General features: G+C 45.1%; 3 protein-coding genes across 6 annotated transcripts in view; 2 read left to right on the plus strand and 1 right to left on the minus strand.

Annotated features, from left to right (window-relative positions):
- The window catches only part of DDX42 (DEAD-box helicase 42), a 63,066-nt gene extending 47,973 nt beyond the window's left edge, over nt 1–15,093 (plus strand). The window contains exons 7-18 of one of the 3 annotated variants that reach the window (XM_055090338.1): nt 1,936–2,040; nt 3,442–3,561; nt 4,571–4,747; nt 5,265–5,393; nt 6,313–6,412; nt 7,007–7,054; nt 7,570–7,667; nt 8,616–8,892; nt 9,616–9,842; nt 11,867–11,977; nt 13,072–13,173; nt 13,660–15,093. In XM_055090338.1, the coding sequence (XP_054946313.1) occupies nt 1,936–2,040; nt 3,442–3,561; nt 4,571–4,747; nt 5,265–5,393; nt 6,313–6,412; nt 7,007–7,054; nt 7,570–7,667; nt 8,616–8,892; nt 9,616–9,842; nt 11,867–11,977; nt 13,072–13,173; nt 13,660–14,370 (2,205 nt within the window). In that variant the 3' untranslated portion in view covers nt 14,371–15,093. The remainder of the gene's footprint in view (nt 1–1,935; nt 2,041–3,441; nt 3,562–4,570; nt 4,748–5,264; nt 5,394–6,312; nt 6,413–7,006; nt 7,055–7,569; nt 7,668–8,615; nt 8,893–9,615; nt 9,843–11,866; nt 11,978–13,071; nt 13,174–13,659) is intronic. The other 2 variants (XM_024130041.3, XM_024130042.3) reach the window with 2 other exon arrangements.
- On the minus strand, nt 9,812–23,064 carry FTSJ3 (FtsJ RNA 2'-O-methyltransferase 3). 2 transcript variants are annotated; one of them, XR_003683026.2, is made up of 21 exons: nt 22,804–23,064; nt 22,548–22,653; nt 21,695–21,741; nt 21,493–21,572; nt 20,753–20,852; nt 20,464–20,658; nt 20,268–20,383; nt 20,047–20,151; nt 19,859–19,959; nt 19,545–19,625; nt 19,307–19,453; nt 19,036–19,171; nt 17,690–17,871; nt 17,427–17,547; nt 17,082–17,347; nt 16,715–16,806; nt 16,527–16,626; nt 16,249–16,432; nt 16,071–16,165; nt 15,663–15,982; nt 9,812–9,884 (listed from the first exon to the last, which is right to left on the minus strand). XR_003683026.2 is itself a non-coding variant. In XM_007104524.4 (20 exons), the coding sequence occupies exons 1-20, from the start codon at nt 22,868–22,870 to the stop codon at nt 15,790–15,792; spliced, it is 2,514 nt and encodes an 837-aa protein (XP_007104586.1). In that variant the 5' UTR covers nt 22,871–23,064; the 3' UTR covers nt 15,049–15,789. The 2 variants fall into 2 exon arrangements, 1 of the variants encoding a protein (XP_007104586.1); XM_007104524.4 differs by lacking the exon at nt 9,812–9,884 and having other exon boundaries at nt 15,049–15,982.
- Nucleotides 23,065–23,298: 234 nt separating this feature from the next.
- Nucleotides 23,299–24,702, plus strand: part of PSMC5 (proteasome 26S subunit, ATPase 5) — a 4,822-nt gene continuing 3,418 nt past the window's right edge. The window contains exons 1-2 of the mRNA XM_007104528.3: nt 23,299–23,460; nt 24,000–24,071. Coding sequence (XP_007104590.1) covers nt 23,437–23,460; nt 24,000–24,071 — 96 coding nt within the window. The 5' untranslated portion in view covers nt 23,299–23,436. The remainder of the gene's footprint in view (nt 23,461–23,999; nt 24,072–24,702) is intronic.

Below are 24,702 nucleotides of genomic sequence, written 5' to 3' on the forward strand. Positions count from 1 at the left end.
ATTGCTTTGGGTAGTAGAGTCATTTTCACAATGTTGATTCTTCCAATCCAGGAACATGGTATATCTCTCCATCTATTTGTGTCATCTTTAATTTCTTTCATCAGTGTCTTCATAGTTTTCTGCATACAGGTCATTTGTCTCCCTAGGTAGGTTTATTCCTGGGTATTTTACTCTTTTTGTTGCAGTGGTAAATGGGAGTGTTTCCTTAATTTCTCTTTCAGATTTTTCATCGTTAGTGTATAGGAATGCCAGAGATTTTTGTGCATTAATTTTGTATCCTGCTACTCTACCAGATTCATTGATTAGCTCTAGTAGTTTTCTGGTAACATCTTTAGGATTCTTCTTGTATAGTATCATGTCATCTGCAAACAGTGGCAGTTTTACTTCTTTTCCGATTTGGATTCCTTTTATTTCTTTTTCTTCTCTGATTGCTGTGGCTAAAACTTCCAAAGCTATGTTGAATAATAGTGGTGAGTGTGGGCAACCTTGTCTTGTTCCTGATCTTAGAGGAAATGGTTTCCGTTTTTCACCATTGAGAACGATGTTGGCTGTGGGTTTGTCATACCTTTATTGTGTTGAGGTAGGTTCCCAGGTTTGTTGTTACTTTATCATGAATTATAAATTTAAAATTTGTCTGTTTTAAGTTTAATACAGTAAACATCAATAGATTTAACCTACATAAACAAAAGCTCACTGTGTTTCTGTTAAGTGTAAAGGCTACCTGAGACTAAAAAGTTTGAGAACTACTGGTCTAGACTGGAGTATGGGTTTTATCCAGCTTTTTAAATGTTTCCTTTTGCACAGCTGTTACCACATAAGGAGTTGGCATTTTACATGTGGCAAGTTAAACTAAATATCTGAAACTGATCTAGGAGGATGCATGCATGATAAAGAGTGAAACGCTAATAAGGAAAAGCTCAAGTATTTGAAATATTCATTTAATAAAATATTTGAGATATTTGACAGAGTGCTCAAACTTTATTATCCTGCCTGGGGTATCCCACAGTTGTCTTAATACAATTAGAAGTCTGCTAGGAGAGACCAGATATGAAGAAAGGATACCCCTTTCTTCACATTCTTCTTCTTTTTTTATCCTCTCTTCTGGGTTAAAAAAAAAATTGTGTGTAAAAAAATTACATATTTGTAAATTTTTGTGAACAAAGACAATAATTCTTGCCCTCATGGACCTTCTGTTCTGGTAAGAGAAGAGAACTGAAGAAAAGGGCTTAGTGCAGCATTGTGGGGAGCATAACAAAAGGTCCTGTTAGAGTTATGAAATTTTTGACCACCTATGAAAGGCTTAATAAGTTCTCTTTAAAAAATAAGTTTATTGGTGACATATCATGTCAGAAAAAGAATCATTTAGCCAGATTCATATGTGGTAATATGCTAGTGTTTTGTATTCTTAGTACAGTAAGCTATGAAAGATTAGCAGAAATGACTTCTTACCTCTTTGGAAGTGGCAATGCTTGGCCATACATTTCTTAAAAGTTATGTAAACAGTTCCATGTTTTTAAAAAGAATGGAACTCCCTCTAAAGGTAGAGCTCTCCCCAAAGGAAATATTAGAAATGTTTTTAAATGCCGAGATCTAGGTGAACAGCTTTCTGCAAAACATATTTAAATGTTATATGATGGAATATCTGAGTCCTTTTGGCATTAGAGATTCCCTAGTCTACATCCAGGCTGTTCAAACCTGAGGTGTCCTAAGAGTCTCTTAAGGAAGTAGGTTGGTGTTTATATTGAAAACAGGAATAAGAAAAAGTACTGGCTGTACTTTCGGGATTTGTGTCATGAATAAGTGAATTCATTTGTTCTCTCTAGCTGGTTATGGCTTTACTTGTATAATATTTGTGAAAGGTTATTTTGCATTAAAATCAAACTTACAGGATTGACTCTTGAATTCTAGACTAACTTTGAATAATTGGACCTGCAGATTGACTATCCACCATTTGAAAAAAATTTTTACAATGAACATGAAGAGATAACCAACCTCACCCCACAGCAGCTAATAGATCTCCGGCATAAGCTCAATCTTCGGGTAAGTTAGCCATTAAGGCAAATACTCATATTAATGTTAATTAGTGCAGGATTAGTATTACTGCTTATCCAAACTGAAATAATCTTGAATTTCTTTTCTAATAGTCCCTGAACTATCTTTGATAAAGTAATAATTAGATCCCTTGGGCTCTTGTGTCTTGATTTTGTTGTTTTAGTCTTATAGCTGTTTTAGGATAGGATTATTCTTTCTTTTATGTGATACACATGAATGCTATATGTATGTGTTCAACTTTGTGTGTTGTGTTGGAACAATAGGTCATGTGACCTTAAAACTAATCAAGTATTTCTGCAGTGAGAACAGTATGCTAAGAACTGCATTGGGTGGGCTAGAGATGAAGGCAAGGGGTCCCCATCTTCAGGAAGAGGAGACAAGATTAATAGATGTGGACAATATTGGAAGTTGTAGACTATTTCGAAATTAAGATACACTTGCTTCTCAAACTATATACAGCATGCATTTTTAATTAGAAGAAGAAATTAACAACTTTAAAAAATATGCATGTACTAATACCAGAATAATAGTTTAAATTGTCCACTAAAAAGCTTTGGGTTGCACACTGACCACATTGTTTAGGGTGCTGCTAGATGTTAAGTGAAACACACAGATAATACAGTGATGTATGCTCTTGTGTGGACAACTTTCTGGCCTTACCAGTTGCTACGTGATGTTTGAACTTGTGTTTTCTGAGGGGTAGGTGGGTGGGTGGGTGGGTGTGTACATACTTGTCTGTTTTCCAAGAAGTACCCCTTCAAAAAAACTTTTAAGTGAAATCCTGATTGGAAATATCAGCATCACCTGAGAAGCCTTGATGGAGGTGGAGCCCAGTTCTTCACCTGGGTGCAGTTCAAACAACGTTTGGCAGCGTCTGGATCATCACTAAGCGGGATGTTAGCTCTTCAGGCATCACTGAAATTGGAGACAGTAGACAGTATCTTTGTAACTAGTGGGTATAGATGTGTCTGAATTTGGAGCTCATTTGCACTCTTTATTTCAAGAGTAAATTTTATTTTTTCTACCACCTGGTTAATAGTTATGCAAATGGAAAAAATATATTAATGGCTTTTTCCAATTTACTGAACATTTTTTATTTCTTATGAGAAAATTAATTTTGATTTAAGAGATTTCTAAGCCCTTAATCATTTAAAATGATATGACCATTATCTCAGGAATATTTATCTTGGAGTTTTTTATATGAGGTTTTAGACCTGTTATTATTTGAATTTTACCTTTTCAAACAGTGTAGGCTATTAGCTACAGACTTATATTTTCACTTCTTCATACTCCAACTAAATGCTAGGTAGATACAGGCAAATATTGTTGAACTTCTAATGCTGTTTTTTTTAAGTACAAGTCATTCCTGCAAGTTGTCTTTATGTCTAGGTTTCTGGTGCTGCACCTCCTAGACCAGGAAGTAGTTTTGCTCATTTTGGGTTTGATGAACAACTTATGCACCAGATTCGGAAATCTGAGTACACTCAGCCCACTCCAATACAGTGCCAGGTAAGTAAAACATATTGAAAGAAAAATGAAGTAGAATGACATTGTGACTTTTTTTTTTTTTTAACAAACAAGTCAAAGCCATGAAAATGTTTAGTATAGAACTGTATTGACCTGGATAGAATTTTTGAAACGTTTAAAAATTAAAGAGCAAAAGTGAACTTTTTACCACTCTTAAGAAGTTGCTGGCTGTTCTCACCTTCTGAGGTGGACTGCATTCTGTCTATGGAATGTGTGTCTTTCTAAATAAACTGCTTTCACTTTACTATGGCTGGCTCTTGAATTCTTTCCTTTGCAAAGCCAAGGAAGGACCCTCACTTGACAGCCTGTCCTAGGAACTTGCCTGAGACCTAGGACATGAGGTGGTCTTCTCCCCCTCCGCACTTTTCCTTTGATTATAAAAATGTAGTCTGCTTAGTTCTTGGGGCAGAACCCTCTTGCCTGCGCACTTGTGTCTTTCACAAGCATCCTATATTAATAAATCTACTTAACCTATTTTTTAAAAAATTGCTAAGGGGCTGGGAAATGTTCTTTTGTGTCTGATAAATGTCTTGAAAATATGATCTGAAGAAAATAGTTCATTAGGCCTAGACTGAACAAAATAAAATTTGTGCATGGAGAAGTTTAGCACTGTCAATTATGAGGATTCCTTTGTCCATGGCCTGAAAATTCTCATTTATAACTGAAAGTAATAGCTTCTGTTTCTCATTTATATATGGATTTTATTGATTTCTACACAGTTCAGTATGTGGATGAGACAGTCTCTACCTTCACAAGGGGGACAAATTTTTTAAAATTTTAGCAATGATAATATTTCCTACAGATCAAGAAGTTTATGGGAATTCCAGGTATTTCTTGTTATGCCATAGCCAGTATGCATAGCCCAGGACATTATTTTTTCCATTGGAAATAAATGTCATTAATAGTCATTTACCCTTCCACAGAATTTCCTTCAGCACATCTTTAAAATTGAAAGTTTAGAGTGGATTTTTTTTTTTTTCTTTTTCTCTAGGGTGTACCTGTGGCATTAAGTGGTAGAGACATGATTGGTATTGCGAAAACAGGCAGTGGGAAAACTGCGGCCTTTATCTGGCCCATGTTGATTCATATAATGGACCAGAAAGAATTGGAACCAGGTGATGGACCAATTGCAGTGATTGTGTGTCCTACTAGGGAGCTTTGTCAGCAGGTATGTGCTTTGTGTAGAATGCCCCCCTCCGTATGTTAACTGATAAGGGACTAACCAGTCAAGTGGGTAGAATTACCAGGAAACTTTTTTTTTTAATTGTAGTGAAATACACAAAATTTACTATTTTAGCCATTTTTAAATGTACCCGTTAAGTGGCATTAAGTACATTCACATTGTTGTGCTACCAGGAAACTTCTGGAAAATATTATGTGTTATAGATTTTCTATATAACCAAATTATATGGGAACTGTATTATAAGTTTTCCTCCTGGGTAACGGTCGGGAAGAGAAGTGAAAAAGAATAATCACAACAAGATTTTAGATAGCCTGTTAAGATATGATAATGGTACTCTGTTCATTTACTTTATAAGTAAAATTGTGTTTTTAAAGCGTTTTCTAGCTTTTGATTTTCTATTGACATCACATTCTGTGTGTTTTTCCTAGCTCCCTTTTGGGTTATGACAGAGGTATCTGTTAGTGTCACAGTTTGTTAATATGTCATTATGTCATCTTTGTAGATCCACGCAGAATGCAAGCGGTTTGGAAAAGCATATAATCTCCGATCAGTGGCCGTGTATGGAGGAGGGAGCATGTGGGAGCAGGCCAAGGCCCTTCAGGAAGGGGCAGAGATTGTTGTCTGTACACCAGTAAGTATGTCTTGGGTTTAAATAGCTTATCAGCCTCTCTTGGTATGAAAAAAAATGGTTAGTTGTTGGAGGGCATTTCCCCTAAAATGTGGTAAAGCAGGGTTAAGAATACTCTGATGCAATGACAGCTGGGGCCTTGGTTTAATTTTGATTGCTAGCCTAAAATAGCAGTCCAATAAGATTCTCTCTGCTACGAATTCCCCTCTATAGCAAACAGTTTTTCTTATGCTCTCCTAGAAAATGGATCCATGCTTACAGAGAGCATCAAGAATCAGAAAGTTGTTCAGGGTATGGTCAGAACTGCCTAAAAGATTGTAGTTTAAACATTAAAACCCATTAATAAGGCTTTAACTTAGGTAATTTCAGAATGCCTCACAAAAAATAGTTCTGACCATCTTTCCACAATTTAAATCAAAATTAATGTAAAGGAAGAATCCTGTTGAGTTTTCAGATTTTCTGTTCTTTTGGGCTCTGTAGTGCGTAAAGTCTGAGGCTGTCAGACTAGTGTCTATTACGGTCTAAGACTGGAGTATTAGCACTTTTGCCAGGAGTGGAACTCTAGAAAGTTCTTGTAAATGCCTTTAATTATACAATCAGCCCTCCAGATCGGCAGGTTTCCCTGTGAGTTTCACCAACCAAGGATTGAAAATATTCAGGGGAAAAAAATTCCAAAAAGCAAAACTTGAATTTGCTGCGTGCTGGCAACTATTTACATAGCATTTACGTTGTATTAGGTATTATAAGTAGAGATGATTTAAAGTATACAGGAGGGTGTGTGTAGGTTGTATGTGCAAATACTCCTTCATTTTGTTTAAGGGACTTGAGCGTCCCGTGGGGGGTGAGTGTGGGTGATCCTGGAACCAGTGTCCAGCAGATACTGGGATGACTATGCTTACTATTCATTTTCTGGATCTCATAGGGTCGACTTATTGATCATGTGAAGAAGAAAGCTACCAACCTTCAAAGAGTCTCTTACCTTGTATTTGATGAAGCAGATCGAATGTTTGACATGGGATTTGGTATGCCTTGAATACCAGTTTCTTCTGTTCCCATCCTCATGTTATTAGTTTTTTCCATGTCTTTCTAGACTTAATTTTTTCTCTGCATGAGAGAAGCTAAAAATAACTCCTGGATAGGGTTAGACCATAGAGATATTGCTAAGACATTAACTATTTTTAGGAGTTTTTTTCAGGAAAAGTATGTTAGGCTTAACTGGGTTGAGGACATTTGAAAGTACCTGTGAATATAAGGGGAATATCGTCTCTAGGCTTTATTTTTATTCATATGCCTTTGTGGAGGTCAAGGTCTGTGTTCTTAGGTAGGTGGATGTCATATCATTCAAGGCCTTTTGCTTTCCTGTCCTCCTTGACTTAACCAGCTGTGTGAAAATTCTAAATAGCTATCTTTATGGACTGGAACATCACTGGGCCCAGCCAGTGGTGCTGGGGTAAGTGTTTCTGAGTTTCATACTGAGTGATAGGTCTAGGAGTTCCAGAATTTCCTTAGTTCTTTGAATGTCTCATGTGAAGATTTTTACTAAAATGACTTTTTCCAGGCATCCCAAACTGTCATACAGAGGTATGATACTAATTTTACTGTTCTACTTCTTCCAGAGTACCAGGTGCGATCCATAGCAAGTCATGTCCGTCCTGACAGACAGAGTACGTATGAAGCAGTTTCATTAAGCCACGTTTGTACTCAGAATAAACACCTATTTATTTTATAAGCACTCGCAGCTATGGCAGCAAAAATGATCATGTGTGTTCTAGTGAGGAACCATAAAGGGGAAGGTAATGATGGTGACAGGACCTTAGAGATCATTAGATAGAACTTGCTCATTTTTATAGATGATGAAACCAAGGCTGAGGATTAAATGACTTGCCCCAATTCATAAAGTTTTATCATTGGCTAGAGGCAATACACAGTGCAGATATGCTGATTTGAAGTCAAGAGCCTTTTTCTGAACCATGCTGACAACCCCTGTCTTAACTGAAAATGCATAAAGTTAGAATAAGGGCAAGTTTTTTTTTTTCCTTAGTGAATTAATTTTTAAACTAAATTTAAAGTTCAGGTGGGTTTATTTTTTAAAAAACTGAGCAGTGTCAGTGGGAAGCTTAGTGGGTATTCAAAAAAGAAGTCATATTGTTTCTTTAACAGAATTTACTTTACCTTTTAGCTCTCTTATTCAGTGCAACTTTTCGGAAAAAGATTGAAAAACTGGCCAGAGACATCCTGATTGACCCTATTCGTGTGGTGCAGGGGGATATTGGAGAGGTAACCCTAAGCAGGGCTGGATAGGATCCCAGTGGGTTATTTCTCTTACTATGATGACATGGAATTAATTTCTCACTATTGAGAGAAAAAAATGTAATGCATTTACAGATGAGGCAACATGTTTCAAATTTGCTTTAAAAACACCAGGGTTGGGGGAATAGGTGAAACATGATTGGCAAAATGTTAATAATTGTTGAAGCTTGGTGATGGATACATGGGAGTTGATTTTGTTCATTTTACTCTTTTTGAATGTTAAAGTTTTTTTCCAGAATAAAAGGTTTTTTTAAGAAAAATATTTTTGGGGGGGGGGAAAGCAAGTTTTGCCCGAAAGACTACTGGTCAGTTAGGATGGAACTGACATCTTAAGTGATTGTGGGAGTAGGCCTGCACAGCATGGAGTGGGGAGATTTTAAAGGCCTGGTGAAAATGAGTTAAGGGGTTTTTTTCCTTACCTATAAATATGTCCTATGTGGAAAATTTCTCTGAATTGTGATTTGGAAATCAATTAAGGCTGCTTTGAGAATTCCTTAGTTTGCTTGGTATATTTATTAAAGTTCTGTGCAGTTAGCTTTTTGACATTGTCTGCTTTTCATTGCTGAGTGCCTTCTATGTGCATGTATGAATTGTACTAGGAACAGTAAGTGGGAAGGACAGAAAAGGAGCTTACTCTATTGGGAATAATCTGAATAGGTATATAGAAAAGTACTGAGCAAAGCATTGGGGCTTACAGATTATTAGGTATATGTAAACGTCAGGGGAGGTGGAGAGCACTGTGATTTGCTGAGGGATGTAAAATTTGAGCTACGCTTGACTTGAAGAAAGGCCCAAGGAGAAGAGGGATTATTCAAGGTTCTTCCAGATGCAGGTAGAAAATGTGATGGCTGGTCCTAATTCAGGTGCCCTGTGGCACAAATGTCGCAATTATCTTTTTCACTAATTTCTTTTCAGGCAAATGAAGATGTGACTCAGATTGTGGAGATTCTGCATTCTGGGCCTAGTAAATGGAACTGGCTCACTCGGCGTCTAGTGGAGTTTACCTCTTCAGGAAGTGTCCTCCTGTTTGTTACTAAAAAAGCCAATGCTGAAGAGCTAGCCAATAACCTTAAACAGGAGGGTCATAATCTTGGCCTGCTCCATGGTGACATGGATCAGAGTGAAAGAAACAAGGTTATTTCAGACTTTAAGAAAAAGGACATCCCAGTCCTAGTGGCCACAGATGTTGCAGGTAGGGTATGAATTTCCCCAGTAACCATGCTATAAGGGTGCTCTGTCTTGCTATATAAGACCTTTAATATCTGAGGAGGCTGACTGAAGGCACTCTGCTGGCCTGGCTGGCCACGCCCCGTGGTGCAGCAGTTCAGAGCACAGTGATTACAGGCTGGACCTCTGGGTACCACTTTTCATTTAATGTTCCTCTCTGAAAAAAAGAATCCCTGCAGTTGGAAGACACTTGGGGAAGAAACTGTTTACACAGTCACATCGTGGGCTATGCCCCTGTTGTGTGTCTGAATATAGTACATATCTTACATTGATTATTTAGTTTGGCATACTTCACTCAAGATCAGAAAAAGTTTTGAAGTTTGATTTTTGAGTTTGTTCTGCTGAGTTTTAATAGCTTCCCTTAAAAACTGGTATTTTCTCGCAGAAAGGAGATCACTTCTCAGCTTCAGGACACATTTGATGTTGGTTTTACTTTTTTTTTTTTTTTTTTAACATATTTCTGGTGCAAGAGTGAGGCCACGGCAGGTTATTGATAGTAGAAGATGTCCCTTACACACTAAGTTGACCCAGCATCATAGAATCTACGATACATGCCTGTATCTCAGCACACCAAATCATGCACTTTGCTTAGATAAGAGGAATGTGTGGGTTCTTAGGTTAGTATTTGGGGTTACTTTGGTGTTTTGGCTCCTGATAAAGAATAAAAGAATTTTGTTTTTTATTTCAGCCCGTGGTCTGGACATTCCTTCAATTAAGACTGTCATTAACTATGATGTGGCACGAGATATTGATACCCATACTCACAGGATTGGCCGAACAGGACGAGCTGGTGAGAAAGGCGTGGCCTATACCTTGCTGACACCCAAGGATAGCAATTTTGCCGGTGACCTTGTCCGGAACTTGGAAGGAGCCAATCAGCATGTTTCCAAGGAACTCCTAGATCTGGCCATGCAGGTGAGGGGCTGGACACACTTCAGGTTGCTCCAGGTTGTAAAACTAAGGGAAAAAATGTCAATATGCCAGAGGCAGATAACAGAAACATGACAGTAAAGTTGGGCAGGCAGCACTTATGAAGTATAGATTGGTATTGTAGGACATTAAAACTCATCTGGTCTGTCTTCTCATCCTCTCCTTTCAGCAACATTTATGTTGAAAAGCTATTCCTTTCTTTGTGCTAAAATCTGTCCCTGTGACATTTCTTTCTGCTTGCCCCATGTCACACTTGTGAGCAAATTTAATATCAAAGAAAGCTACTAGTCTCCTCACTGCCCTTTTTTCCCTAACAGTATTTTCTTTGGGGGGCTAAAAATATATGATGTCTTTAAAAAAAATGTATTTCACTACTTCTCAGAACTTTGACTACACTGCTTACCAATTTAAAACTGAGTGAGGCATTCTGCTGAATTAAATGTTGAGTTGTCTTAATACACACAGTTCCCAAATTACAAATGGATTTGGGATATACATTCTGATAGTAGAGACATGTTTTTCAGATTCATAGGCCAGCCTACAGAACTGTTCACCCATAATGCAGTTGTACTGTGGTACTGCCCGTGCTTCCAGACCTGGGAGTAAAGGACCTGCATTGCAGGGGAGAGTAGAATAATGTTTCCTTTCCTTTCCCGGAGAGCCAATCCTGAACTAAATACAAGATGTATTTTGTCTGTGGCATTTTCCTACATCTCATCGTGCCTCAGGCTTTTTCTGCTCTCAGACTGATAAGCTTCCCTGATTAGCACCTTGCCCAAGCCTGCCCTACCTTTCAAGTACTTTTTTTTTTTTAATTATTTATTTTATTTTTGGCTGCAGTGGATCTTCGTTGCTGCACATGGGCTTTCTCTAGTTGTGGCGAGCGGGGGCTACTCTTCATTGTGGTGCGCGGGCTTCTCATTGCGGTGGCTTCTCTGTTGCAGAGCACGGGCTCTAGGTGCGTGGGCCTCAGTAGTTGTGGCTCACGGGCTCTAGAGTGCAGGCTCAGTAGCTGTGACACACGGGTTTAGTTGCTCCGCGGCATGTGGGATCTTCCTGGACCAGGGCTCGAACCCGTGTCCCCTGTATTGGCAGGCGGATTCTTAACCACTGTGCCACCAGGGAAGCCCTCAGGTGCTTTTGAGTGTAACGTGATTGTCAGATAAAGCTCTAACCTCCCAGAGATGTTATATATAGATTGTCTGAGAAATAGAGAATAAATTCATTTTCCAAATAGAGAATAAATTCATTTTCCTCAAAGAAGTTAGAAATGGCCAGAGTAACTGCATTTGAGGTGTATCTTAATCACTTCCCTTCCTGGAGCCCCTGAAGCTCTTCATTGTGGTGCGCGGGCTTCTCATTGCGGTGGCTTCTCTGTTGCAGAGCACGGGCTCTAGGTGCGTGGGCCTCAGTAGTTGTGGCTCACGGGCTCTAGAGTGCAGGCTCAGTAGCTGTGACACACGGGTTTAGTTGCTCCGCGGCATGTGGGATCTTCCTGGACCAGGGCTCGAACCCGTGTCCCCTGTATTGGCAGGCGGATTCTTAACCACTGTGCCACCAGGGAAGCCCTCAGGTGCTTTTGAGTGTAACGTGATTGTCAGATAAAGCTCTAACCTCCCAGAGATGTTATATATAGATTGTCTGAGAAATAGAGAATAAATTCATTTTCCAAATAGAGAATAAATTCATTTTCCTCAAAGAAGTTAGAAATGGCCAGAGTAACTGCATTTGAGGTGTATCTTAATCACTTCCCTTCCTGGAGCCCCTGAAGGAAGGAAGGAGCAGCAGTAAAAGGAAGCTTTAGATAAGGCTCCTGACAAATATGATGGATGAAGCTACCAAAAAGAAGCTAATCTGTGGTACCTATGAACAGTTCCTCCTTTGCTATAGATACATTTGCAAAAGATGAAACAAAAAGTTCTTCCCATTTAGTTTCCTCTTTGATCTCGTCCCGTTTCTGTGGGCGCCTCTTCCTCCCATGTTTTAACCTTGAATTGTGTTCAATGCAGAATGCCTGGTTTCGGAAATCCCGCTTCAAAGGAGGGAAAGGGAAAAAGCTGAACATTGGTGGAGGAGGCCTAGGCTACAGGGAGCGGCCTGGCCTCGGCTCTGAGAACACGGTGAGTCCTGGATGTTAGGATTAGTCTGCGAGTCTCTTAATGTGACTTTCTATTGAAGAAGCACCTACGTGTCCTTGACTGACTAGGCGTGCTCAGGATACCAGTTTAGATTAGCAGTGGTTCTTAAACTGTGGTCCCTGGACCAGTAGCAAATGCAAACTCGTGCCCCACCCTAGACCTAGTGAATCCAGCTCCGGAGGTGGGGCCTCGCAGCCTGTTCACCAGCCCTCCAGCACTGGCCTAGAGCCGGAGGGTCACTCTGTAAACTCCAGCAATAGCTTGTAACTAAACTCAGGAATGATTCCTACACTCTGGGAAATCAAACCAGAGATACGAGAGCTAGCTTTTCTCACAAAACAGTAACAGAAGCTCCCCCTGACTGGCTTTCTTAATTTCGTCTCCTGTCACTTTGATTCTTAAGCCAAGGAAGAAAGCTGCCGGTCTCCATTTCTGCATCATCATAGTTAACTTGGTGTCTTTGTTACATAAATAACCTGTCCCCATGTTACAGTGATGATGATGATGTGGATCATGCAGACGATAGTGTAACTGATACTGAGAACTTAGTATGTGCCAGGGCCAGCCCAAAGCAACCGCACGCGTTAGCTCGGTCTCCACAGCCACTCAGAGTAAGTACAGGTGATAGAACTGAGGCACCCAAGGTTACACTGTGGTGAGTGCTGACGCTGAGATCTCAGACTCTCTAGGGTCTGGATTTAGAGCCTGAGCAGCCATGTATGTGCTGTACTGCCTTGTGGCCTTTTCAGCTTTAACATAATTTTTACATAATTACATAAACATGATGTTTATATTTGTGTCTGTAGATAATGCCAGGTGATCAGCTTTGGGCATAATCTGACCTCATTTCTGACTATTAGGGTTAGTTCCCAGAAATAGAATTATTGGGTTGAAAGGCATAAGCATTTTTAAATGAGTCATTACCGTGCCTTTTAAAGCTCACAAAACATAACTTTCTAAAAATTTCCCATTCCCATTTCAGCTCCCACTTCAGTTTTCAGTATATGGAGGCCCAGTCTGTGGCAGTGGGCTTTCCTATTTACTCTTCCATCCTCATGAGTGTTTATTTTTTTTAGGACCGAGGAAGTAACAACAATGTAATGAGCAATTATGAGGCCTACAAGCCCTCCACAGGAGCCATGGGAGATCGGCTGACGGCAATGAAAGCAGCTTTCCAGGTCTGAAATTAAGCATTTAGTTAAAAGAGCTTTCACTGGTAACTCTTGGGCAGTGATGAGGGGCCCTAGTCTTCCTGAGATGGTAGCTGGCCTTGTAGACTTGATGCTTGCTGGATTTAGGTAGGGCCTTCTGTTTTCAGTTTCGAATATCACCGTAACTGCAGCTTACCTAGAGCTGCCGGTGTAGCGGCTAGAGAAACCCCTCTTGCTGGTCATCTACTTCAGTCGTGCTCAGGGCTCTCGTCCTACAGCAGGATTGGTGTTCCCTCCCTGCCTAACGGCCTCCAGGGTTCCAAGGCTCTTGTAATCTGGTTGAGAGTAATTGCCATTTTTTAGCTAAGACAAGTTTGATTCTGTGTCTCTTGTGAACTCTGAACCCATCATCCTTCTATACCTCCAGTTAGCTAGCTGGCATCCAGTTAACTAGCTGGGCCATCAAGTTTCTTTAACTTACCGTCTTACCCACTGTTGTTGTCTCTCTTTTAGTCACAGTACAAGAGTCACTTTGTTGCTGCCAGTTTAAGCAACCAGAAGGCTGGAAGCTCTGCTGCTGGGGCGAGTGGATGGACTAGTGCAGGGAGCTTGAATTCAGTTCCAACTAATTCAGCCCAACAGGGCCATAACAGTCCTGACAGCCCCATTGCCAGTGCCACAAAGGGCATCCCAGGCTTTGGCAGTACTGGGAACCTCAGCAGCGCCCCAGTGACCTATCCTTCTGCCGGAGCCCAGGGAGTCAACAACACAGCTTCAGGGAATAACAGCCGAGAAGGGATTGGGGGTGGCAATGGGAAGAGAGAGAGATACACTGAGAACCGGGGTGGAAGCCGTCATAGTCACGGAGAGAGTGGGAATCGGCATGGCGATAGCCCACGTCATGGAGACGGTGGTCGCCATGGAGAGGGATACCGCTACCCAGAAAGCAGCAGCCGTCATGCTGACGGCCGCCGTCATGCTGATGGCCATCCTCATGGAGAGAACAGGCATGGAGGAGGTGGAGGCAGACATGGGGAGAGCCGAGGTGCAAACGATGGTCGGAATGGTGAAAGCAGGAAAGAAAGTTGTAATCGTGAAAGCAAGATGGACCCCAAGGTGGACAGCACCAAGATGGACAAGATGGACAGCAAGACAGATAAGACTACTGATGGCTTCGCTGTCCCCGAGCCACCCAAGCGCAAGAAAAGTCGATGGGACAGTTAAAGGGTATGTGCTGAAGTGTGAAATCAATTGTCTTTTAATTTTATTTTTAGAAAGACTTTTGGTAACTAGGCGTCTCAGGGCTGGGTTGGGGCCCAAGGTGTAAGGACCCCCTGCCCTTAGTGGATAGGTGGAGCTTGGAGACATTACTCCTTCATCTGGATTATTTTCCAGATGTTTTCTTGGGAAGCTGATTTGGTCCTTAGAAGCAGTCAGAGTCGGGCAGCTTCTTTTGGCTCTGGGTGAGTGTCACAAAGGTCAGTTGAGGATACCTTGGAAGAAAGGGCCTTACAGGGCACAAAACTCACTCTAGGTTTATATGTAGTACATATTTTTTACTAAAATGTCACCTTAAAAATACCTACAAATAAAATTCTTTTTCTGTGGCCAGGCAGGCCCCATATGAGACTGGCTTTGCAGCCCAGTCCATGGAGGTGTTAGGGGTGTGCAGCAGAGTGCTTCCCAAACATCTGCAGGTTAGGGGAGGGGGTCTGCTTCTAAGTGAGAGTTGATGCTCAGGTTTCCCAGCCAGGTTTGTATCCAGTCCTGAGACATGAAGCAGCCGCCTGCCAGATCCAGATCCCTACAACTGAGTGGGGAGAGAGGATCCTGGCAACAGGACTGCTCTGGGTCTGAAGTGTTGCTAAATTTAAAATTAAAAAACAAAAACCTGACAACAGCTTTTAAATTGTTTTCTCCTATTTCATTGTATTTTTTTTTAACTTGCCATATGGTAGAAAAATTTTTTGCTGAAATGATTTTGATGATTTTTGTTTTATCTTGTTTATAAAAGGAAAAGAAATATACATCAAATTTTGTGACTTTGTGAAGGTTTCTTTCAGATGTGCATTCCTTTCTGCTTGCTCTAGTAAATGTTTTACTACTGGGACCTGTGGATTGCTTGTCATTTCTACTTCATCGTGAGTCGGGACATACTAAATATGATTGATTGATTTAGAACAGTGCACATGGTGTGCACACCCAGGTGTTTTTTGGAGTTAAAGTTACCAGGAACTAAACTGTCAGACATCTATTAATCATCCTGGTTTTATTCAGATGATAATGGGGGAAGACTTGAGAGGCCCACTTGCCCAAGCATAGACTACAGTGATGCCACTGCACCACTGAACTTCCCCTTAGGATCTAAAAATGGTGTGACTTTTCGCCTAGCACCCCACATTCTTCACAGAAGGGTTGTGGGCTCTGACAGCACCGACAAGACATTTCAGCGGGGCTTTAACGGGAGCCCTTTCTTCCAGCCAGGAAGATGTCCCCCTCACTGCTTCAGGGCGTACCTCAAATCTGTCTCTTCAGACAACTGCAATGCAGGCAAGGGTAGGGCTGGTACAAAGGAGGCCAGAAGCTGCACCGAATCGCTCCTCGTCCTCACAGTCAGTCCCTCAGAGGTTCTGGTGGCTCCACTCACTTCCGCCTGTGCTTTTTCTTCTGCTCCTTCCGCTGCTGTGCTCTTTGGTCCTTCTTCATTCTCGAGTCCACCACCTTGAAGTGACCTCTGACCCCAGCTGGCCGGCCCACTTTGCGGCCCACACCCTTTTTGGCTACAACATAGGTGACTTGGCGTTTCTCCTTTCCAAGCCCAGCTTTCTTATAGAGACTGTAAGTGGAAGACACAGGTTAGAGATTTTCTGCCACTCCTTCACCCCCGTGTACCTCTGTGGGTGACCCTCCCCCCCGCCCCTCACCTTCGAAGCTGTGCCACTTTCTCCCGTTCTGAGATGTCCACTGTGTTGACCACAGCTTCTGCCTTCTTCTTGGTTTGCTCCAGCTTCTTCAGCATCTGTGGGGGGACCTCGGTCAGGCTGACCTCTTTTCCTACCCCTGCCCCACCCACCCAGAATCTCAGGCAGCCGCACTGCTTACCCTCCGTTTCTTCCTGGCCTTGGCCTCAGCCACTTTCTTGATGGGACGTGCATTGATTTCACGCCAGCGTTTCCGGTAATGCTCCACCTCCTTCTTATCAATAGGCAATTGTCGTATCCTGTGCTGCTGTTCCTCCTGCACAAACCAGTCTGGAAGCTCCCCCTCATCCTCATTAAATGTGTACCTTGGTGGAGAGGACACCAGTCTAGGCTTTCAAAGAAATCACTCCTCCCCTCTTCCTCACCCCCACCCCTTCTCGGGACTTTCTGGCCCCTTACCGGCTGAAGGAGTCATCTATGAGGTCCCTCTTGGCTTTTTTGGAAGAAGCAATAATAGCACCTAGAGCAAGGCCTTCAGGGTCCAGTATCCGATGTTTCACTAGAGAGAGAAGAAGGAAGTCAAAGCTCAGTCTCCAACACTGAGCCCTCCGTGTTGCCTCCCGTTCCACTAAGTGCAGAGCTCTCGCCTGGGTCCTTGATAGGCACGATCTCAAACCCAACATCATCATCATCTGACTTAGGCCCACGGCTTCGCTTCTTCCTGTGGCATGGTTTCCAGCTGTGGAAGGGAGGAGGACCGTGTGCGCATGTCCCACCGTTACCCACACCACTCAGGCCCACTCCTACTCACCTCAGCCCTGGTTCTTAGTTAAAAATGCTCGGGGAACTTCCAGAAATCTTGCCACCCAGGCTGTACTGCAGATCACTCAAATTAGAATCATCAGTATTTAAAGTTCTCCATCTGCAGTCAGAGCTGCAAACCCCCAATTACAGAGTCCCGGTTACAACCACTGCTTCCTCCCCAGCTCTTCTCCCACAGCTGCAACCACTCACCTCTCTTCACCCTCACTGCTGCTGCTGTCACTGTCAGAACTGCCATCTCTCTCTTCCCCGCCAGGGCCGGTGGCAGCCTCTGTCCCTGAAGGAGCCTCTGCCCTCTCAGGGGCCTCGTCCTGGCACGGGGGAGGTTTGTTCTCCATCTTCACACCGGAAGGCGGTGGTGGCAGCTGCTGCCCCTTGCGACGGCTCTCGTACAACAGCTGGGCCTGGCTGATCTCCAGGGCCTCGTCGGCATCATCCCCGATCCCACTGAAGCCATCCTGTGATGGGGGAATCGTCAGGCACCCTTTCCTAGGGAATGCCAGTCCCTGTCTGTCTTGGCCACCAGCCTCTGCTTACCTTTGAGAACCACAGGCTGGCCTGTTCTTCCTGCAGTAGTGCCTTTTCCTCCAATGGCACCAGCAATGGATTCTCTTCTTCCTCCTCCTCTTTACCATCTTGTGCTTCAGCAAACCGTACACTGTAGACCCAGGGAAAGTGGCTGGAGGGTCAGTGCCCTGGAGGGCTTGCTGCTCACGCTCCCACTGGCAAGCCCTGCCACCGGCTCTGCTTTGGACTTGAGGTGAGGGTGCCCTGCAGACACCTCCCCACACCCCCCTTACCACTTTTGGTCCTTTCGACGCTGAGGTTCTCTGACTCCTGCCAGCTCCTCTGGATCCAGGTCACTATCCAGAGATGTATCATCCTCCTCCTCAACATCTGATATGTAGATGTCGTCTCTTGGCAGATCAGACAAAAACGTGTCTGCAGCACTCATGTCCCCCTGTGTTACCTCCTCTAACAGCTGAGGTTTGACAGAGAAACAGAGGTCAAGGGCACTAACAAGGTACATACTGCTTTTTTCTTCCACGTTCATCACCTTAGTTTATCCTCAGCAACACTAGAAAACACACTGTGTCAAGTACATAATATCTCCTTTTACAGACAGAGAAGTGATAGGATTAAGCATTTAAAACATCCCACTCTAGGCCAGATCATTCAGCTGTCTGTTCCTCAGTGGTAGCAGAAATAGGTTTATGGAAAAGTACCCCATGGTCTAATTAGCGTCCGATTTTAAAATGTTCTAAAACACTGCTTTTTAAAAAATTACTTTCAGAAGGCACCTTATCACCGGAGAATAATATCTCCAACTCGTTTCCACTGAATAAAGGAGCCCATGCCATATACATCTAACAGGAAGCACGGTTTCACTAATAAACCAGCTGTCAACTCCAAAACCTGTTTTCCTCGTGGCAAGGATAGCTACTATTTCTTGAATCACATACCAGGAATTACGCCATCTTTTTTTTATTCCTTCCAAAAATGCTAGTAGGTAGGTTCTATCATTTTCTTTTACAGATGAGGAAACTGAGGCAAAGAGCGCATAAGTGGTAGTCTGCTCCAGGACCACTGTGCTCTACTGCCCCTAAACAATACCACCCGGTTACTACCTTCCCACACAAGAGCCACGAAAGCTCATTTTGTTTGTGATGCTGCTTTTACCAGGGAAAGCAGACTCTCCAGTATTCAGCAGAAAGCACCATCCAGCAGCCTAGTGCAGCAAGGTGCTAACTCGGTCTCAGTGAACTGAAGAACGCTGTTCCCCTCTGAGGGAAACCCTCCATCACACGTGCTCGTAACCCAGGCACCCTGGCTGCATTGCCTATAACCTGAGCTTCCTGCAACGAGGGCCTCTTGGTTCTGATATTCTAGTTCTACAAGGATAAATCTATACCACACTCACAAATCTTCCTGCTTTCATTATTTTAGGGGTATGTTCTTTCCTGGCCTTTGAGACACAAATCTCGTTTTTTCCCCCGTCTCCCCTCATCAAGTCATTTACGGGTGAAGCCAGCAACCATGAGCCATGATCTTTCAGCACACTCACCGAAAAGACATCCAACGCCCCACCTCCAAATACCCAAACAGATCCTCCTGTCCCCTCAGTGGGCCCCAAACCCCGCCTCACCTGGTGACCCCGGATGGTGCGCAGGGAGAACATGCCAGTCTCGCCCTCGTCTGCAATGGAGACCCCGGGAAGGTCCATCCTCAGCTCCACACGCTCCCGCTGCTTCCTCTGCTCCCGCAGCAGCTTCCTTTTCTTCCTGAGGGTATGGTTTGAGGAATTACAGCTGCCCAGCTCTGAAGATTCCCCATCCGTGCCTTCACCCTCTCTCCCCATCTTCACCCACCGAGGGACTCTGCCTGGGGTTCCCCAAGCTCCTCCCCAGCTCCCCCACCTCTTTAACTCCGCCAACTCCTGGGCCTTCATCTCTGCCAGGGTCCGGTTCAGCTGCTGCTCCTCCTGCTCCTCCTCCGAGGGCTGCGGCCCCATCGCAGCTGCTGACTCCTCCTCTTCACCTTCCTCTTCCTCCCCTGAGCTGAGGCTGACAGAATAGTCACAGGAGTTGGTTATTTTCCCAGATGCTTCCCCTCAACACCCAGTCAACAACTGCCCTGGGTTAGCTCCCTCCTCACCTGATGTCCATTGCCTTTGCTTGTTCTTTCAGTTTCTTGGCCACATACCGCCGAAGCTTCGTTCTCCAGTTCAGTAGGGACCTGCCCCAGAAATACCATTCCTGACCTTGCTGTCTCCCTTTCGTCCTCACCTCCTCGTTTTGGGCCCATACCCCACATTTCACGTTTGAGCCACAGAAGTCCTAACGTTCAGGCCCCCACCCCAAACCTCTAACACAGCAGCATCCTGTTCCCGGAGATCCAGTGTCATGTCCTTCAAAGGCTTTCCCCTGCCTTCGGGGCTCCCGGCACCTATGCCCACCCCCGGTGCAAACCTGAGCTCCTTACGCCCCAGCACTCTGATATCCTGACAGCACGCCCGGATGTCCTCAGTGGTAGCTGGATGCCGTGCCAACTCTTCATCGTCTAGCGAGATCTGTTTGGGAGGAGGGAAAGGAGTCAGGGGAGATGTTCAGGCCATGTTTCTGGGGCTCCCTCGTACCCCTCGAGTCTGGGGACTCACTTCACTGGCTTTGGAGAGGAAGTCAACAGGGTTGGCAGCTCGGAGGAAGTCAGTGACTGAGGTTCGGTGATAGAGTGTGAGGTCACCCTCAGCATAGCCTTCAGCCTTAGGAAGGGAAATAATGAAGGTTGAGCAGTCCCTTCTGGGGTGTCTGTAGGACTGACCGGGCCCAACCTCCTGAGTCCCAGGACCTGAGGGTGGCCCCCACTCGCCACACAAACCTTTGGCTTCTTTTTAGTCACCAATTCAGTAACAGTCTTGGCCTGAACTTCAACCTCCTTGAAGGCAAATTTGGGATCAAAGAATTTACTGTCAACCTTGTCGGGAGCCAGGAATCCTAAGGTAACAGGATATATAAGAAAGTGTGCTTTGGTAGCTGGGAGACTAAATCAAGAGAACAAAGGAAGTTATGCCCACCCTGGCAGACTACAAAGATCTCTGCAGATTCGTGACGAGAGGCTTGGGGCTTGGTGGCCTGGACATGGCGGAAGAGCTGCTGGAAGATCCATAGTAAGGGCTGATAGTCACGGGAACGGAAAACCTTTGTGATGAAGCAGCCACCACGGCCCAGAAAATCACAAGCCAAACGCAGAGCCATCAGTGTCAAATGGGCTGTCGGGGGGAGACAGTTAGCTGAGGACCTCTGCAGCCTGAGAGGGCATGCCCACCTCCACCCTCAGCTCCATGCCCCCCCGGTTCCCGGCACCTTGTGAGTAAGCATCATGGACCCAGCTAGCCCCGACGTTGGGGGCCCCGTCATTGAGCACAACATCAACTTTCCAGGTTTTCAGCTCCTTCCTCAGGGCCTACAGAGAAGGAAAGAAACCACAGCAACAGAAATACGGAAATGGCTGCGAATGGAGCCCTTCATTCAGCCATCTGTTGAGTGCCCACCACGGCCAAATCCTGTGCCATGGACAGGGGATACGACAATAAGCAAAAATAACACGTTTGTTTGGGCTTCCGTGGTGGCGCAGTGGTTGAGAGTCCGCCTGCCGATGCAGGGGACACGGGTTCCTGCCCCGGTCCGGGAGGATCCCACATGCCGCGGAGCGGCTGGGCCCGTGAGCCGTGGCCGCTGAGCCTGTGCGTCTGGAGCCTGTGCTCCTCGACGGGAGAGGCCACAACAGTGAGAGGCCCGCGTACCGCAAAAAAAAAAAAAAAAAAAAACACGTTTGTTTTCATGGAGCTTACAGTCTACTAGTGAATTCCCTGGAAAGGATTTCACTGAAATCTCTGCACTTCCTCCAACTCCAAAGACCTCTTTCCTGAATAAATAAAGGCTGGGCGGACATGCAATATTACGGGCCTTGTTACACAGACAATATGCAGGCACTGCTCAAGGCACGGTTAACAGGAAAAACGTGCCTTCAGGGGATCAGGGCGGGAAAAGGGATGGATGTGGGTGTCTGCATATAAAGAGACAGGAAGAGAGATTCCTATTACCTGCCTACAGCGTTCTGTTGTGATGTCCTCCTGCAGTGTCACCACATTGGGAAGAGGCTTGATTGGAACCAGATCCACTCCTAGAAGAAATTAGGGCAGAGTATTCCAAAAGGTTGTCTCAAGCAGGGAGAAAGGAAATGCAGAACACGGGGTCTCACACTCCCACCCCCTGGAACATCCAGGAGCACCACCTGTCACTCACCCACAATAAGGCTGGATACAGGCATAAACTTGGTGGCCACTTGCAGCCTATAAAAGAGAAATAAAGATTAAAACACCCTGGACTCTCCCTTCCCCTCCCTCGGCAATGTGACCTCTCATCCCCAGTGTTAGGGGCCCCTGCTAAGTACAGTGGAAATGAGACAGGCTGGGACCTGGGACCCTTTGCTGCAATGCCTGCACCTGGACAGAACTCCTCGAGCAACAGAATACAGAGAAACTGTAAGAGACTAAACACTGCATGCATACCCAGTTGGGGTGAATTATGGACAAGAAGACAAAAATTATGGACAAAAAAAAAAAAACCCAATACCCCACTGTCACTTCTGAAGAGCTGGGAGCAAACACAGGGCGTGGGGAGCAGGAACGGAAGCAGGGCACCGCACATGCCCCCCAGAGCTCGACTCCACCAAAGGGGTGGGCAAACCACCGAAGCCGCCCCTCCGGCCGGACCCCCGGCCACACCCCCACCTTCACGCTATGTAAGGAACCAGCCAGCCCCCTCCTTGGGGAGCTGGCTAGCAAGGGAACCTGCTACTTGTTTTCGCTCCTCCCTGCTGCAGCAGGGGCCCCAAGAAAACCTTGCCTGAATTTCTTGTCTGGCCTCTAGTCAATTTCTATTGATTGGGGAAAACCAAGAACCCTGGTCGGTATCAGCCAATCGTGTCATAAGTACACGGTCCAAATCTTTCCCCCTGCAGCTTACGTTCTGGGGAGTAGAGAAATTTGAGGTTGGTATTACTGTTTCCCTCCCACCCCAAATGCAACTCTCAATCATCCAAGGCTGGAACCCAGAATGCTTCCATAAGGAGCGCCAGGTGCCGGGTGTTACACACCATCCACCCGGTGCAGCGCACAGGTCCAGCAAGGCTCGGGCTTTCTGCAGAAATTGAAAGCGGCGATTCAGCTGGATCAGCTTGAAAGCAGAGCGCGAACGGTAACCTGGAGGCGGCGACAAAATACTGTAGTAAGGTTCGCGAAGCGCTTTCCCAGCAGGATTTCTGCGGAAGAAAAACTCAATATTCGGAAAGGGGGCGAACCGGCCAAGGTTGGTAGCGCGCCCGCTCGCAGACGGCGCGAACCCTGACTCACCCGTCTCCTTTGCCAAGTGATAGAACTTGTCTCGCCGGCTCTTCCCGACTTTGCCCTTTTTGCCCATGGTGGAACGTGGGAGCGCCACTCAATCTGGAGAGAAAGCAGAAATTGGGACGTCTCTTCCCGGAGCACTAGATTCCGCTCTTCGTTTCCCACTCGCCGTTGCAGACACACTCGGAGCCTCTGTCCACGCTACCCACCGCCACCCAGCACCACTTCCACCACCACTGAAGCGGCACGTGTGGGCAGAAACATATTTCCGCTTCCGCTTGCGTCGCTCGCGTCCCCGGCTCCAAGTTTTCCGCCATTTTGAGCGTGGCCACAAAAATTTTCTCTATTTTCTGTCCCCAGGTTTTATAAGTTGGAAGCTGGCACCAGGAGAAATGGTTACTTTAACCAAAACCGAATTTCTAGAGAGTAATATTTAGGAGTTCTGCTAACCCTTTTCAAAGCTCCTGACCTCGCGTACCCCCGCCCCTCCCCTCATGGCCCCTGTTACTAATTACCGTCTGTCCTCACACCCCGCCCATTGACCCGGAACTGTTCTCTGCCTTGGTTTTCGGGCCCCAAGCCCCTGCTTCTGCGCCTGCGCGCCAAGGCGGCTCTGATGCCGGCCGCGGAAGAGGGAAGATGGCGCTTGACGGACCAGAGCAGGTATGGCGGCGGTGGTCGGGCGGGGACTGGGGCTGGATGCGAAACAGGTGTGATCCGAGGTGGGCAGCCGGCCGGGGCAAGAGGGTGGGGGGAGTCGGGGGTGGGTGGGCCAGTCTAGACTGGGCCCTACCTGGGACCAGATCTGCTGTGTCAGCGCCGCCCCCGGCTCGTCAAGGCAGGGCCGGGAGTGGAAGACCCGGGTGGAAGCCGAGTAAGTGAGAGGAGCGGTGGGAGCGGAAACCCACCCTTCCGCGAGTCGGGGGAGTCGGGGGACACGTCCTTCCTGCTGGCTTCTCCTGTAGTAATAACACCTCGGGTTTGTATAGCGTTCCCGGGTGTGTCGTCTCTTGATCCTCCTGAAAGTCTTTAAGAGGTAGGCACCGTTCTCATTCTGTTTTAGTTTAGTCACGGGGAAATGGTTCCGAAGAGATGGAGTGAGGGATTAGAACCCAAATCTTAAATCTCCGAAATCCAAGCTGGAAGTAGCTTTATCCCTTGGATGTTTAACCTGTTGGTTACTAATTACACTGTGTCTTCAGATGGAGCTGGAAGAGGGGAAGGCAGGCAGTGGACTCCGCCAGTATTATCTGTCCAAGATTGAAGAACTCCAGGTGAGAACGGACTCCAAAGGTCCAGAGGGAGCTAGAAGGGGGATGAGGGATTGATGGAACGGATTTCTACAAATCCATATAATTCCACTGGGGGCGCAGTGGAAGAAGTAACAAGTCAAGGGTATAAAATATATGAAGTTAACAGCCTCTTGTTCCTCTCAAGTCCCATCATTTTGAAGGTAGTATTCACAGTTCATTAAACATCTTTAAAAGTCATATTTTAACGTAAAAGGTTCCCCCAGCCAAAAGTCATTCTTCTTAGAAGAAGCCTGAATGAGAGGTTTCTTATAAAAGAGAAGACATAGGATCAGAAGATGAGATTTATCAGAGGAAGGAAGGGTTGGGGCAGAGTGAGGGAAGACAGAATTGAGGAGTCTGGACAATGCTGATTCCGTAGGACTGAATGAAAAGGAACTGGACAACCCAGTGCTCTAGCCTAAACAGGGAGCAGGGACCATAGAAATAAGGAAAATAATGTCAATTGGATGGAAGAGAGCCACAAGGAAAAATTCTGAACTCCAGGTACATTTGTAGGTATCATATTTAGTTTGTCACCTTTTTTTTTAGAAGAGACTATGATATATATATATATATTTTAAAATTTATTTATTTTTATTTTTGGCTGAGTTGG

The sequence above is a fragment of the Physeter macrocephalus genome, chromosome 14 (genome assembly GCF_002837175.3).
Source record: "Physeter macrocephalus isolate SW-GA chromosome 14, ASM283717v5, whole genome shotgun sequence".
NCBI lineage: Eukaryota > Metazoa > Chordata > Mammalia > Artiodactyla > Physeteridae > Physeter > Physeter macrocephalus.

Coding starts and splice junctions, on each gene's coding strand:
- FTSJ3 (XM_007104524.4), bottom strand. CDS start 22,870: ATGGGCAAAAAGGGCAAAGTCGGGAAGAGCCGGCGAGACAAGTTCTAT. Junction 20,384..20,463: donor GATCTTTGTAGTCTGCCAGG/GTGGGCATAACT, acceptor CTGTTACCTTAG/GATTCCTGGCTCCCGACAAG. Junction 20,152..20,267: donor TGACTAAAAAGAAGCCAAAG/GTTTGTGTGGCG, acceptor TCCCTTCCTAAG/GCTGAAGGCTATGCTGAGGG.